Below are 14,361 nucleotides of genomic sequence, written 5' to 3' on the forward strand. Positions count from 1 at the left end.
AGGCGCCCAATCCGCGCCGTGCGCCCCGCCCACTTCCGCCCCGCAGACGGCGGCCGCGGAGGCGCGCGCGCAGCCCCGCCCCCGCGAGGCGCCCAATCCGCGCCGTGCGCCCCTTCCGAGGCGCGCGCGGAAAAGGTGGGCTCCCGGCGCGGGCGCATGCGCGCTGCGGGCGCTGGTGTTGGACAGCTGGCGCCGGCCGCAGCCCCGGGGATCGCAGGCGGCGGCCGCGGCGGCCCGGAGCCGGCTTCGCTGCAGGTGTCGGGGCGAGACGCTGGGGTGGGCTGGGGTAGTGCCCGACTCGGGGCTCCTTCAGGAGAGGGGAGGAAAATGGGGAAGAGGATCAGAGAGGAGCGAGAGCCCCAGGCAGGTTGGGGGACGTGGAGCGGAGGCCCTGGACGGGGCTCTGGGACAAGGAGTTGGGTTGGGGGGTGACCTCGGAAGCCCCCAGCCCCTTGCCCCAGGCGGAGGAGGCAGTTATTTGGCTGCCCTGTTGCGATCGTGAGCTCGCTGTTGCTGGCATTGAATGGGGATAACCAGAGTGTGTTAAGGAGACCCTTGTGCTGGATGAGACTTGGTGGCATCCGAGGACTCTTAAATCACTTGCAGTCTAAGCGGCAATGAATACATGCCCTGCACAGCCAGGGATAGGTAGGAAGAGACCACCCAGGTGTCATGATACAGGGAGATACTTCTGTCCCTGCTGTCTGGTGACAGATGTTGAGGCCATGAAGTGTCAGTCGCTCAGTTGTGTCCGATTCTTTACGACTCCACGGACTGTAGCCTGCCAGGCTCCTCTATCCATAGGATTCTCCAGGCAACAATCCTGGAGTGGGTTGCCATTCCCTTCTCCAGGGGATCTTCACAGCCCAGGGATTGAACCCATGTCTCTTGCATTGCAGGCAGATTCCTTACTGCCTGAGTCACCCAGGAAGCCCCTGATGCCTTAAGTGTCTGATTAAAGGAGGGGGAGGGGGTGGCCCTGCAAACATCCCCAACCGCTGTCTATGTCCCTGAGAAAGCTGAAGTCTGTTCTTTTTCCAGGGAGCCACAGCAGCTGCCGCCCCATCGAGGAAGAAACGTTGACCGCCGAGGGACCCTTCCTCACTTTGGGAAATGGCAGGCGAAATCACAGAGGCCGGGGAGCTCTATTCTCCCTACGTGAGTTTCACTTTTGGGGCCTATTTTGCCCACATCGGTGCGCTTGTCTTCTAGAGAAGCACACTGCTTCCTGTGGACTGTGCTTGTGAGCCCGGCGGCTTTCACGGCTGGGGTCTGGGAACTTGAGTCAGCAGCAAGCCATGGTGAACAGAGGATGAGAGTCAGATTTGTTAACTCTTTACATGTTGATCAGAGAGCAGTCGGGAACACAACTGGCCCCTTATTTTTTATCTCAGGGCTGCCGTCACTTGCAAACTGTGAGGTCAGTTCAGATGGATGGGTGCTGTCAGCTGTCGACTCTGGGTTTTGCTCCACTCAGCAGTTTGAAACCATTTCAGTTCTTAGCTGAACTTTATGTTGCACAACTTTTATAGTCTCGGATGGCGTAAGAGGCAGAGAAAGCACGCGGAGACCTCCACTTGTGGTTCGCTGGAGCCTGTAATTAGAACAATTACAATGATGGATTTCTCACTGTTGTGGGTCTGCGTTACCCTCACACACACACTCAGTTTATCTTCTTTGTGTTATAGAAGATTGGTCATGGGTCCATCATGGAATCCTCTATAGTTGAAGGATTGGAGGATTGGAATAATCAGATGATTGATTCATGTCGCTACCAAGTGCCCCAGTGCTGCTCAGTATTCCAGGAAAAGGCAGCACTGCCTTAAGTAGCAAAGTCCTCTTTCTGGAAAGTCCCTAACCTTAAACAGCTGCCCTGCTTTGCACTTCCCTGGGACCCACGCTCTGTCCCTGCTAAGCTGTGATGTGATGGATAAGGAAACACCTCTGAGAACAGCCAGCAAAAACCCTTACACCAAGGTCTGTGCCATTCGTGTGTGACTCCAAGGGCCCCTTCTTCACCTCGTAATTTTATTTATTTTATTTTTTTTGGCTGTGTTAGGTCTTCGTTGCTTCACGGGCTTTTCTCTAGTTGTGACCAGCGAGGGCCTACTCTCTAGTTGCGGTGCTTGGACTTATTGCAGTGGCTTCTCTTGTTGCAGTGGAGCGCAGGCTCTAGGACGTGTGGGCTTCAGTAGTTGCGGCTCCCGGGATCTAGAGCACAGACTCAGTAGCTATGGGTCACTGGCTTAGCGGCTCCAGGGCATGTGGGATTTTCCCACATCAGGGATCAAACCCTCATCTCCTACATTGGCAGGCAGATTCTTCATCCCTCAGCCACCAGGGAAGCCCCTTCACCTCGTAATTGATCAGGTTAGTCTTTCTTGAACCTTGAAATGGATCGGATCATGCTCCTTTCATCTGTGGAATTATGTAACAGCTCACAGCCCCCTCTGGGTATCAGCAATGACATGTCCACACTGTCTATAAACGTCACCAGGGTTCCTGCGTCATCTTCCAACATCTGTAAGCTTAGAGGTGAGGAAATGAGTTATTTCTGTAGCTGAGCCTTGGGAAGGAAAGCCTTTGATGTGCCCACTTTTCTTGGGCCTCCAGCTGTTCAGTAATCATTTCACATGTCAGCATGTGCCCATAGGAAATGGGGCAGTGAGACCTAAAAGCCTCAGCAAATTCCGCTTTTTAAAACTGTTTCCCTCCATCTCCTGTGTGTTGGGTGTTGTTCAAGGTCTGCGTTCAAGGGCCTCCTCTGGGTATTGGCCATAAGCAGAGGCTCGTATTCTCTAATCGTGCTAGTGAAGAGAGAGGCGGGGGGAGGTAGGTGGTACTGAGGGTGAGGTGGCGCTAAGTGGGAGTTAGCGATGGTTTGAGCGGAGAACAGGCCTCCTGCCTGAGGTTTCCGTAACTCTGCCATCCTGCGAGAATGGTTCTTGGTCCCCCGTGAGACCAGGAGGAGGGTTGGAGATGCACCCCCCACCTCCCCACGCTGAGCCCAGAGGGACTGCAGAACAGACTTGACTGCAGGCGCTGCTTTCCTCCGCAGCTGAATTCCCTGCTCAGCAGAGCCCAGGCGGAACCGTGCTGGCTGCCTTGGGGGAGCCTGATGCTGAGGGCGCGTTCCCAACCCCAAGCCTCCCCCCACCTCTGTGCCCTGTTGTGAGTTCCTGCCTTTCGTGGGTGTCACGGGTGTTCGCCTTCGCCTGCTTTCTTCTGCATAACCGACGTGTGATGAGCCTCGCAAGGGGGCTCAGATGACAAGCCCTCTCGAGGATAGCGTGGTTCAGGCCTGTGCACCTCGCCCTCATAGGTGATCTCAGAACAGTCTGTGTCCCCATGTGTGGGGACCTCAAGTGGCACGGGACTGAAGGGATCCTGTGGTCGAAATAGAGGAAGAAGGAGGTCCCTGCCCACAGAGAGGCAGCTGCTGAGGCCGCCCCCCACCAGCCCATCTTGCTGAAGATGGGTGACGGTGCTTTCGAAGGAAAGAGGGCTTGTTTCATGGCCTGAAACCCTAGTTGTTGCTTCCCCATCTCCATCGCCTTCTGTTTCCTGTGACAACTTTCGTTGGGGAAGCTATTGAAAGATGCCGGTGATGCTGACCTCATGCGCACCCGTGGATGAGGCCACAGGAATGCTGCGCTGAACCCCTAGAGCGGCGGGTCAGCCATCCCCGGGGAACTGTGCCTTCCCTGGGTCAGCCGCAGGGAAGAGTCGAGAACGGGAGGAGGCTCGGTTGGCAGGGCCACTCTGCTGAGACCGCAGCAGGGCCCTGCTCCTCTGCTTTCAGTCTTTCCTCCCTGGAGGCTGTCCCCAAGAACAGTCACCAACCAGCAGGAGAGGGGACCCCACACACACGCCGGCTTCCTCCTGCCTCGCAACTGCCTTCCACCCGACCTAGGGCTCAGCTCAGGTTTGCTCCCTGCCTGTTTGTTCTGCTCCTTGAGATCGGTCCTTTCTGATCCCCTTGACAGAAAGTAAAGAGGGTTTAACTCTGGAGACACCATACATTTTCCTATATGGTTCCCCACAGCCGCCCCAGACCCAGAATACTAGCCTCAAACTAAAAAAATAGCAACAACCCAAAACAAATTGGATTACCCATTTGTGCTCCTAACTGCCAACAGTCAATCACTAATTAACTTCTTTGTCAGGCTCTTAAAGGGTCTTTTTCACCGAGATCTATTTGAAGTTTCTGGTGGGTGTGTGTTTATTTCACTACGTGTTTATCAGCAGTGCTTCTCAGCTAGTGGCTGTCTTGCTTACCTGGGGACATCTGGCCTTGTCTGGAGACCCCGTGACTGTCACAGCGCAGGGGTGAGGTGGGGACTACTGGAGTCTAGTGGCTCGAGGCCAGGGATGCTGCTAAACACCCCGACAATGCACAGAACAGGCCCCCACAGCAAGGAATAATCTGGCGCCAAGTTTCAGCAATACTCTGTCTGAGAACCCTGCCATCCTTGAATTCACAAATGCCTCTTGTACTACCTAATTTCCCCATGAAAGGTACTTTTGGGGAGCTGGGAGGGGAGGGCTGTGTCGTGCATGGCTTGCTGGATCTTAGTTCCCCAGCCAGGGATTGACCTTGGGCCCCTGCATTGGAAGTGTGGTATCCTAATCACTGGACTACCAGGGAATTCACATTCCTATAAAACTTCTGGCTGAGAACCATCACTTTCTTAGGGCTCTTTGCCTTCTCTTAACTACTATCAAAGGAACCATCACCAGAGCCATTTTCCGTAAGAAATAAGTGCTCTTCATAAGTGTTACCACTTATAAAAGTGATATGCAGGGCCCCGCCTTGGCAGTCCAGTGGTTAAGACTCCATGCTTCCACTGCAGGGGGCACAGGTTCGATCCCTGGTTGGGGAGTTAGAGGTGGTACAGAATCCACCTGCCAGTGTAGGAGATGCCAGAGATGTGAGTTCAATCCCTGGGTCTGGAAGATCCCTTGGAGAATGAAATGACAAGCCGCTCCAGTATTGTTGCCTGGAAAATTCCATTGACAGAGGAGTCTGGCAGGCTATAGTCCATGGGGTCGCAAAGCGTCAGACACGACTGAGTGTGCACACACACACACACGCATGTAGCAAAAAAAAAAAAAAAAAGGAATGAAGCTGCTGGAAGATCAGGCGTTAGGTCCCCCCCGAGCCCGGGGCCTGGTCTCAGTGTCCTGCATACACTCCTGTGGCGGCGGCGGACCCCCTGTCCCATGCACCAGGGCTGAGGAGTCTGTCTGCAGCCTTGCTGGCCATGCTCCAGCCACACTGGCCTCAGACCTCCCGGAACATCCTCCCCATCTCCCACCTTAGGCCCTCATCCCTGCCAGTCTCTTCCCTGGCCCTTTGCCTGGATGGCTCACACTCAGCCTTCCACTCCCGGCTTGAATGTCATCACGAGGCCGCCCGCTCCCGGAGGTGCTGCCCCATTATCCTTTGTCACTGAGCCCTGGTTCCTTCCTCCCAAATGCTTCTCCGAGGTGGTGACCGTTGTTTGTTTTCTTGTCTGTGTCCTCTTGCCCGTCTTGCTCCCTGTTGTCCCCCGGGTTCTGAGCACAGAACCAGGATCACTGGACACTCTCGGTAGCTGTTGAGTAAGCGAGCAAATGAGCAGGCCTGGGCGAGCTCACTGACCCACACCCACCCACACCTGGAGGTACTCCCCTCCAAGGGCCGGTGATTGAAATTAACCCCAGCAAGAGTCAAAGTTGGGGTTTCCCGACTGGCACAGCAGTAAAAAATCCACCCACGTTCAATCCACGGGTCAGGAAGATCCCCTGGAGTAGGAAGTGGCAACCCACTCCAGTATTCTTGCCTGGGAAATGCCGTGGACAGGGGAGCCTGGCAGACTGCAGTCCATGGGGTTGCAAAAAGTCGGACATGCCTGAGTGACTAACACGCACAAAGTTAGCCTGAGGATGTTCACATCTTTGAAAAGTCAATTCAAAAGGTCACCTGTCACCCTCACATTTATTCTCACCACATCACCCTGGGCCAGGACTCTTGGCAGGGGAAGCACCTCGTGCTGGTGGTGTGATCGTTTAGAGCCAGAGGAAGACAGCTCAAACTTCTTTTAATCCTTCTGGGATCCGTCTAGGGATCGAGATGAGACTGGGATGTTTAACAGGGGACTGGGATTTGCCTCTGGGATCAAAGTGAGACTGGGACGAAAACCGTCAGATTCACGGCAGAGGGAACTGAGCTGGGGCCACCAAGGATTCCCATCTCGAGGCCAGGCACCACGAGAAATGCAGAGAGACGCAGTGAGACGCATCGAGCCTCGGAGTTAGTAACAGGGGAAAGATAAACACATCAACACCGAAAACCCAAACTAGGGCATCAGAAGTGCTCTCAAGCCAGGGCTCTGAGACTGGGAGCAAGATGGACTTGGGAGGCTGGGAAGGGCTTTGTAGTGGGAGCGGCTTTGGAGTGGGCACCGCCTCCCCGCCATCCCGTGGTGGGTGGGAGTTGAGCGGCTGGGTGGGAGGCACAGGAGCTTGGTACCCTGGGCAGAGCTATGTCCTCCCTAGAGGACACCCTCCTGTTTGTCCAGCACTCAGACGGCCAGTCAAGCCCTGCCCCGAAGCCTGGCTCCCTTCCTAACCACTGCTTGGCCCCCGTGATAATTAAAGTCGTAGGCTCGAGTGATGTTGCTGAGGATGAGATACAGAGAGAGAAAGAGACCGCCAATGTCAGTACGAACGGTTAAAGACTGACACAGCCGTTGGGTTGGGCAATCAGGAGGCCACTGGTGATTGTGTTTTTCTTTTTTGTTTGTTTTTTGTTTGGTCGTTGGTGATTTTTAAGAATGCAGTTTCAAGAGAGTTCTAGGGATGGAAACCACAAACTGTGGGAAATGAAGGCAGAGGATATAGTTGCTTATTCTTTTTTATCTCATTTTTTGGCTGCGCTGGGTCTTCATTGCCGCATGGGCCTTTCTCCAATTTTGGGGAGTGGGGGCTACTCTAGTTGTGGTGCTCGGGCTTCTCATTGCGCTGGTTGAGGACCATGAGCTCTAGGAACGTGGGCTTAGTTGCTCCGTGGCATGTGGGATCTTCCTGGGCCGGGGATCGAACCCGTGTCTCCTGCATTGGCAGGCGGATTCTTTATCTGAACCACCAGGGAAGCCTATGGTTGCTTCCTGAAGGAGTTGGTTAAGGGAAAGTTAGAAAGTGGTGTGTTAAAGGTATCAAAGAGTGTTTGCAGGCAGAGGGGAAGAGCTCGGAGGAGGAGAGGTTTCTAGAAAGAACTGAGCCCAGCTTGGGTGCAGGGCTGAGCCTCTCAGTGAGGAGGAAGCACAGGGGTCCCCAGAGACGGGAGGAAGGGAGGGAGGAGGCACCGGTTTTTGAGTTCGGAAGGAATGAGGCTTGGGAGTTCCCTGGAGTTCCAGCAGTTAAGACTCAGTTTTTACTGCTGTAGGCCCAGGGGTCGATCCCTGGCTGGGGAACTGAGATCCTGCAAGCTGCTCGGTGCAGGGAGAAGAAAAAGGGAGGAGTGAGCCTTGGGGAGTGTGCATCCGATGGTCTGCATTACCTCTGTAGCATCTCTAGACGGACAGCCTTCACCTGAAAGAGATGGGAGCCCTGGGTCTGGGTTTTGGAGGCTGAGGTTTGGAGCCTTTACGTGGGACGTGCTCGCAAATCTACTGCGAAGAGGAAAGAAAATCTGATGCCGCCGACCACAGGGGAAGGGACCCTCATCTGTCAGAGGACTCAGCATTAGAATTGCTTTTTTAATTTTCAAAAAAGGTATTTATTGTTTATTTGTTTGTTTGGCTACACCGGATATTAGTTGCGGCGTTCGGAATCTTGAGTTGCAGCCTTTGAACCTTAGTTGCAGCAGGTGGGATCCAGTTCCCTGACCAGGGATGGACTCTGGGCCCCTGCCTTGGGAATTCGGAGTCTTAGCCACTGGACCACCAGGGAAGCCCCATCGTCGTGAGGATTTTTTCTTTATTTCCAGGAGCCTTTAGCAGCTTCATATTAGAGAACTGAGGAAGCGGGTGCTGATTCATCTCCGAGGCCCCGGGTCAGAAAGGTTAGAACAGGGAAGATGTGGGGAGCTGGCAGGGCAGTGCGAGCTTTCAGGAACCAGCTGACTGTCCGTGAGGCCACGGCGGAGCGGGAGGCCTGGGGAGGGAGGGCGGGGGCCTGGGCAACACAAGGAGCACAAAGGCAGATGGGTGAGGATGGACAGGGTGTGGGAGCAGAGGCTTCGGGTCAAAGAAAGGATTTCATGGTGGAGATCCTGGAAAAGGAATCGTTAGAATTAGCTGAGCTGGAGTCGAGTTGGTGTGAACTCGAGTTAAGCTTCAAACCTGAAGTCAGTGACTCAGCAGTTCCACTGGGAGGTGGGTGGCCAGGGGTGACAGGAAGTTGGGAGTGGCTCCTGATGAGTAGGGGTTTTTTTGGGGGGGGGGGGTAATGAAATGGAATTAGATGGTGGTCATGACTACAGAACTTACACCTCAATTTTTTTGTTTGTTTTGGCCCTGCCACGAGGCCTGCAGAAGGATCTTAGTTCCCCAGCCAGGGATTGAACCTGATTCCCAGCAGGGAAAGCACTGAGTCATAACCACTGGACCTCTGGGGAATTCCCTCTCAAATTTAAAAACGAGGGCGGGAAAAGGGAACCAGCATGAAGGTTGACATCCCAAAGGGCAGTTGCCAGGATGGGTGGGGAGGAGGACTGGGTCGCATGCTCAGTGGTCTCAGAAAAGCAGGATTTTTTTGACGGGTCAGCAGTGTGGGTTGGTCTGGGTGCCAGGTCACCCCAGACGTGTTGGCCCGTCCTCAGGAAACCTGCAAGTCGGGTTGAGCAGAGAGCTACCGTCTAAGACGCAGCTCCGAATAATATGCACTGATGAGGTGATAGGGGTGATGACACGAAAGAGGAAGATAAAACCGAGCCCCAGAGACATTTTGAAAAGACGAATGGACCATGGGCTTTGGTCACCCGGCATCCGGCTGCAGATCGCGCCTCCCTGGAACCCGGGAGGAACCCTCCCTTCTCACGTGCCCTCCTGGCTGAGCCCTCCTGGCCTCCACGGGTGTTGTCATCGCCCAGGGTCACCCTGGGAGCCGTTGGGGGTGGTGAGGCTTGTCAGTTTCTGGGCTCAGATGTCGCCTCTCTCGGTTCCAGGTGGGACTGGTGTATATGTTCAACCTCATCGTGGGCACCGGTGCGCTCACCATGCCCAAGGCCTTTGCCACGGCCGGGTGGCTGGTCAGCCTGGTGCTACTGGTGTTCCTGGGCTTCATGAGGTAAGAGGCCATCCCGGAGTGGGGGTGCTGGGGGCGAAACTGGGAGCGCCGCCCCGGAGAGCCCGAGCTCTCTCCATCCGCCTGAGAGAGACATCTGGTAGCAGACTCGCAGAGCAAGGAGGGGAGGCCCGAAGGTCTTGGGGCGGGGGGCTCACACTGTTGGAGTAGTTGCCCAGCCCTGATCACTGGAAAGTTAAGGCCTCCAGGGGCTTCCCTTGTGGTCCAGTGTGGCTAAGACTCTGAGATTCCACTGCAGGGGGCACGGTTCCATCCCTGGTCAGGGAACTAAGACCCCACATGCCCCGACATTAGTGGGGGAAAAAAACAAGCGAAGACCTCCAGTTAGGCTCCGGGATGTCTCCCGCGGGGCTGGCGTGTTTCTTCCTCGGCTGGCTTTCCTCCTCTGCCATGCCCATAATTTCTGAATGTGACCATCAGCATTCATTCCCGGAAAAATTCCCACCCAGCCACAGAAGAGACGCTGACTAACGTTTCAGGTGATCCGGGCAGTCAGTTCGGAATTTAGAGTTTGTTTAAGATAGTTTCACCTCGCAGGGATAAGCAGGCAGGTGCAGTCACATTCAGGTGTTAATCTCACATGGCTCCGTGCCCAGCAGCAAACAGGAGGCCCAGCCTTCAGGGCGCCCGCGCCTGGGCAGGTGTGCGTGGTTCCCTGGGATGCGGCAGCTGGTGCATCTACAGGCCACTCCTCAACCGACTCACAGGCAGGGGCCCCAGGCTAGAGAGGGATTTTGTTGTTCTTGTTTAGTTGCTAAACAGGAAGTCACTTGTTTAGTTGCTCTGTCACAACCCCGTGGGCTGTAGCCCGCCAGGCTTCCCTGACCATGGAATTTTCCAGGCAAGAATACTGGAGGACCTTGCCATTTCCTCCTCCAGGGCATCTTCCTGACCCAGGGATTGAATCCACGTCTCCTGCATTGGCAAGCGCATTCTTTACCCCTGAGCCACCAGGGAAGCCCCGCAGAATTTAGTAGCTGAAGTCAGCTAAGACCTAGAGGAGGCTGCCCGTCGGGGTGGGAAAATGCCCCTGTTTTTCCCTTTCTCCCCATGTTTTCCCCTGGAGGGGGTTGTATCTAGTTTCAAGGAACTGTTGGCTCATTAAGTCCTGCAAGCTCTGTGGCCAGGAGCCCTAGACGTCCTTGTCCTCCTGTGACTGCGCTGTCCCCTTCAAAGGACCTTCAGCGTGGGCAGCCGCCTGAAAGGGAAGTGGTTATTGGGGGTGCCCAGGCAGGGGCCGCCACGCGCCCCCCCCAACCCATTTATATTCCAGCATGATCCATGAGCTGGCTTTGTGCAGCCACGAGAGCCTCTTTATGCCTTAATTAAGATGGATTTTAGTTTCACTTCCCAAAAGAAGAGGCAATGGAAAGCCCGTAAAATGGTCACTTAGGCAAGATAATGAGAACCCTTTCTAGGAGGAGCTGCGGTGGCTGGGGTTTTGGGGCGGGCTGCCCCGCACCCTGGGCGCGGGTTAACCCCGGGCCCCTGTCCCCACCGCCTGACTGCCAGCTTGCGACGGGTGACCGCACCCGAGGTGGGCCAGGGGGCCGTGCGGCAAGCCCGCCTGCCCAGCGGCTTCAGGAAAGAGGGAGGTAAATGTTCCTGAATGTTCGGCCCACTTCGTTTCGGCAGGGGTGGGGTAACTCAGCTTTTAGCAGCAGGAACCCGGCCCTGCCCCATAATGTCTGCTCACAGAGCATTCCCGCCGTCACCCCGGTCTCCCCAGTTTCCTTAAGAAAAGTAGAGTCTCTTCGCTCGAGTGTCACTTCTCACAAAGGTCTGATGCCAGCTCCCAATCTCCGTTTTCATTCAGGCCAAATTATTAGACTATTAAAATGTTAACATATTTTCATCTGTTAATATGTTTTAACTTATTAATTAAATGTTGATTTATTGCAGTCTTTTTTCATTTATTTTAATAGCTAACATTAAAATAATTATTATTATTAAATATTAAAAATAATAATTATTTTAATATTAGCCAGATTATTAGGAAAGTGAAAGTACCCCCACCCCACCCCCCCACAAAGTAAAAAGGGGAGGGTGATTCCAGAGCCAAGCATCCTTTTCAGTTATCCACACCTGCGCTCAGTTCATCAGCAAGTGTAACGGGGTCAGCCGCTTACCCAGCGAGGAGAAGTGAGAGCTGCCCGCTGCCCTTCCCCGAAGCCTCGGGCGGCCCCCTTGTGGACCAGCCTCCTTCTCCCAGTGTAGAGCCTCACCCGCTGTCTCTCTGCCCCGCTCTCTCCCACCTCTGCCCGCAACAGGCCCCTCCCGGGGTGCCGAACCACCTTGCCCCCGAGTCACCTCTCCCCCAGGGTCACCCTCTCTCCTTCCCATCAGCTTGACTCACACCCTGGTCTCCTGTCTGCTGAAATCCCTGAAAACCCGTCCTAAACATAAAAGACGTCAGGGTGAGCCCGCGAGGGGCCGTGGAGGCACGCGCGCCTTCTTACGGGGTCGGACCCATCCCGGGACGTGCGGTTCCTCCTCTGCAGAGAGAATGCTTTGGGCTGGCGGGTTGGGCAGATCCGGTTTTCAGCGGCTTTTCCTTTTATTCTGTACCTCCTCCAACCTCCTCCCTGCCTCTGGCGATTCACCGGCGGCCTTTCCCTGCAGCTTCGTGACGACGACCTTTGTGGTGGAGGCCATGGGGGCGGCCAACGCTCAGCTCCGCTGGAAGAGGATGGAAGCCCGCCAGGTGTGTGCGCCGCCCTGGGCTCGGCTGTCCCCCGGGGCTGCCGAGTGCAGAGAGCAGGCCATCTTCTCCCCGCTCCCCGCTCCTGACCGAGGGCAGCTCTGGAACTCAGAAAAGTTAAAGAGAGTTACTCACTCCGTCATGTCCAACTCTGCAGCCCCATGGACTATAGCCCACCAGGCTCCTCTGTCCATGGGATTCTCCTGACAGGAATTCTGGAGTGGGTTGCCATTTCCTCCTTCAGAACCTGAACCCCCTCTGGACCCTAGCGAGGAGCTGAAGTTTGCAGCCATGTCAGCTTCCAGAATATGCACAGCCTCTGCTGTTGCTCCCTCCTCCCCCAGTGCTCTCTGGCATCCCCTCCTTGCTCCGTCCTCCCCAGTGCTCTCCAGCATCCCCTCCTTGCTCCCTCCTCCCCCAGTGTTCTCCAGCATCCCCTCCTTGCTCCCTCCTCCCCAGTGCTCTCCAGCATCCCCTCCTTGCTCCCTCCTCCCCAGTGCTCTCTGGCATCCCCTCCTTGCTCCCTCCTCCCCAGTGCTCTCCAGCATCCCCTCCTTGCTCCCTCCTCCCCAGTGCTCTCTGAGCATCCCCTCATTGCTCCCTCCTCCCCAGTGCTCTCCAGCATCCCCTCCTTGCTCCCTCCTCCCTCTGACCTGGGAACCTTCATCCCAGGCCGCATGCTGCAGCCTCTCCCTCAGCGCCTCTGACCCCTTGATGGTACAGCCTGGAAGTGTGGAAAGCTCCCTGCTCAGATGTCTTCTAGGAAGAGAGGGCAGAGCGAGCAGGCTCTCCTTGGATGTCCACGTTTCTTTCCTGTCTTCCTCACCCTCCGCATCCCGCCCCCTCCCAGGACGAGGAAGACGATGACTCTTCTTCCTCGGCCTCCGACAGCGACGTTCTCGCCCAGGACAGCTACGAGCGGGCGGAGAAGCGGCCCATCCTGTCTGTGCGTAAGTCTTGGGGTTCCAGGCTGGCCCACGCTTCCCTCTGGTCCACGGGCTTGCCCTTCCTCATGGAGAGGGTTCAGGGCGGGTCTGGCGTTCCCCCTGCAGAGACCCTCCGAGAGCACTTCCCACCTGAGGGCTGATCCTGGGAAGGCAGCAGGGAATGTAGAGCAGAGCAGAGGCCCTGGAGCCCTAGGCCGGGCTCCCCGCTGCTGACTCTGCCGCCAACTGCTGTCTGCGGCGCGCGGAGGGCCCTTGACCTCGGCCCCTGGAAGCCCGAGTCAGTGTCGGTCGCTGACTTCCCTCCTTCCTGTCCCACCGGACAGACACACACCCAGATCCCAGCTGAGCCGGGGAGGCACCCCCGCCTTCCCTCTCACCCCACAGTGAGCATCCCTGGGTCCCTTCCTATAGACATTTTCTCTTTTCCTTTGTTTATTTATTTATTTTTTTTGGCCGCACTTCGAGGCACGTGGGATCTTCGTTGCCCGACCAGGGATCTAACCCCTGACCCCTGCGATGGAAACTCAGAGTCCTGACCACCAGGGGGCCTCCTCTGTGGGTGTTTTTAAAAATGTTTCAAGCAGGAAACACAAGGAAAAGTTTTCTTAAGAGTTTGAGCCCCTTGGGATTTCATTATTCTGGAGGATTCAGTGAGCCCAGCACCCCTCCTAGGAGCTTGTCCTCGTGGGAAAAAATAACACCCTTTCTTTCCTCTTGGCTCCACAGAGAGACGTGGATCAAACCTTTTCGAGATCACAGACCGGGTGGAGATGGGACAGATGGCCTCCATGTTCTTCAATAAAGGTGGGGGTGCTTTCTCCACGTGGGGAGCGGGCGGGGGAAGCTGGTGCCTTCCTGCGGGCCGGGGCACCCGGGTCGGGGGTTCCACCTCCCCTGGGGATGGGGCAGGGGAGAGGGAGGAACAGATTCTTGGCCTGAGAAGCCACCTTGCTGGCTTCAAAGTGTTCTGAACCCCTTCAAAGTGTTCTCTTGGTTCCCTCCCTGTTCAGTGCATTGGGAATAAAGAAGCAGCTAGTGGTAAAGGATCCGCCTACCAATGCAGGAAACATGGGTTCAATCCCTGGGTTGGGAAGATCCCCCGGAGAAGGAAATGGCAACCCACTCCAGTATTCTTGCCTGGAGAATCCCATGGACAGAGGAGCCAGGTGGGCTACAGTCCATGGGGTCGCAAAGAGTCAGACACTAAAAAACAACAACTTAGCAACTATGGGGGCTTCCCTTGTGGATCAGCTGGTAAAGAATCTGCCTGCAATGCAGGAGAACCCTGGTTCAATTCCTGGGTCAGGAAGGTCCCCTGGAGAAGGGGTAGGCTACCCACTCCAGTATTCTTGGGTTTCTCTTGTGACTCAGCTGGTAAAGAATCCCACCTGCAATACAGGAGACCTGGGCTTGATTCCTGGG

At 55.6% G+C, this 14,361-nt stretch overlaps 1 protein-coding gene across 4 annotated transcripts in view; it reads left to right on the plus strand.

Moving 5' to 3' along the window:
- The first annotated feature begins 129 nt into the window (after window positions 1–129).
- The window catches only part of TMEM104 (transmembrane protein 104), a 52,753-nt gene continuing 38,521 nt past the window's right edge, over window positions 130–14,361 (plus strand). For 2 of the 4 annotated variants that reach the window (XM_065909825.1, XM_065909828.1), the window contains exons 1-6: window positions 130–255; window positions 1,042–1,158; window positions 9,152–9,273; window positions 11,914–11,995; window positions 12,843–12,942; window positions 13,666–13,743. In XM_065909825.1, coding sequence (XP_065765897.1) covers window positions 1,114–1,158; window positions 9,152–9,273; window positions 11,914–11,995; window positions 12,843–12,942; window positions 13,666–13,743 — 427 coding nt within the window. In that variant the 5' untranslated portion in view covers window positions 130–255; window positions 1,042–1,113. Of the gene's footprint in view, window positions 256–326; window positions 368–1,041; window positions 1,159–9,151; window positions 9,274–11,913; window positions 11,996–12,842; window positions 12,943–13,665; window positions 13,744–14,361 lie in introns of those variants that run through there. The other 2 variants (XM_065909826.1, XM_065909827.1) reach the window with 2 other exon arrangements.

This window comes from Muntiacus reevesi, chromosome 18, assembly GCF_963930625.1.
Source record: "Muntiacus reevesi chromosome 18, mMunRee1.1, whole genome shotgun sequence".
Lineage (NCBI taxonomy): Eukaryota > Metazoa > Chordata > Mammalia > Artiodactyla > Cervidae > Muntiacus > Muntiacus reevesi.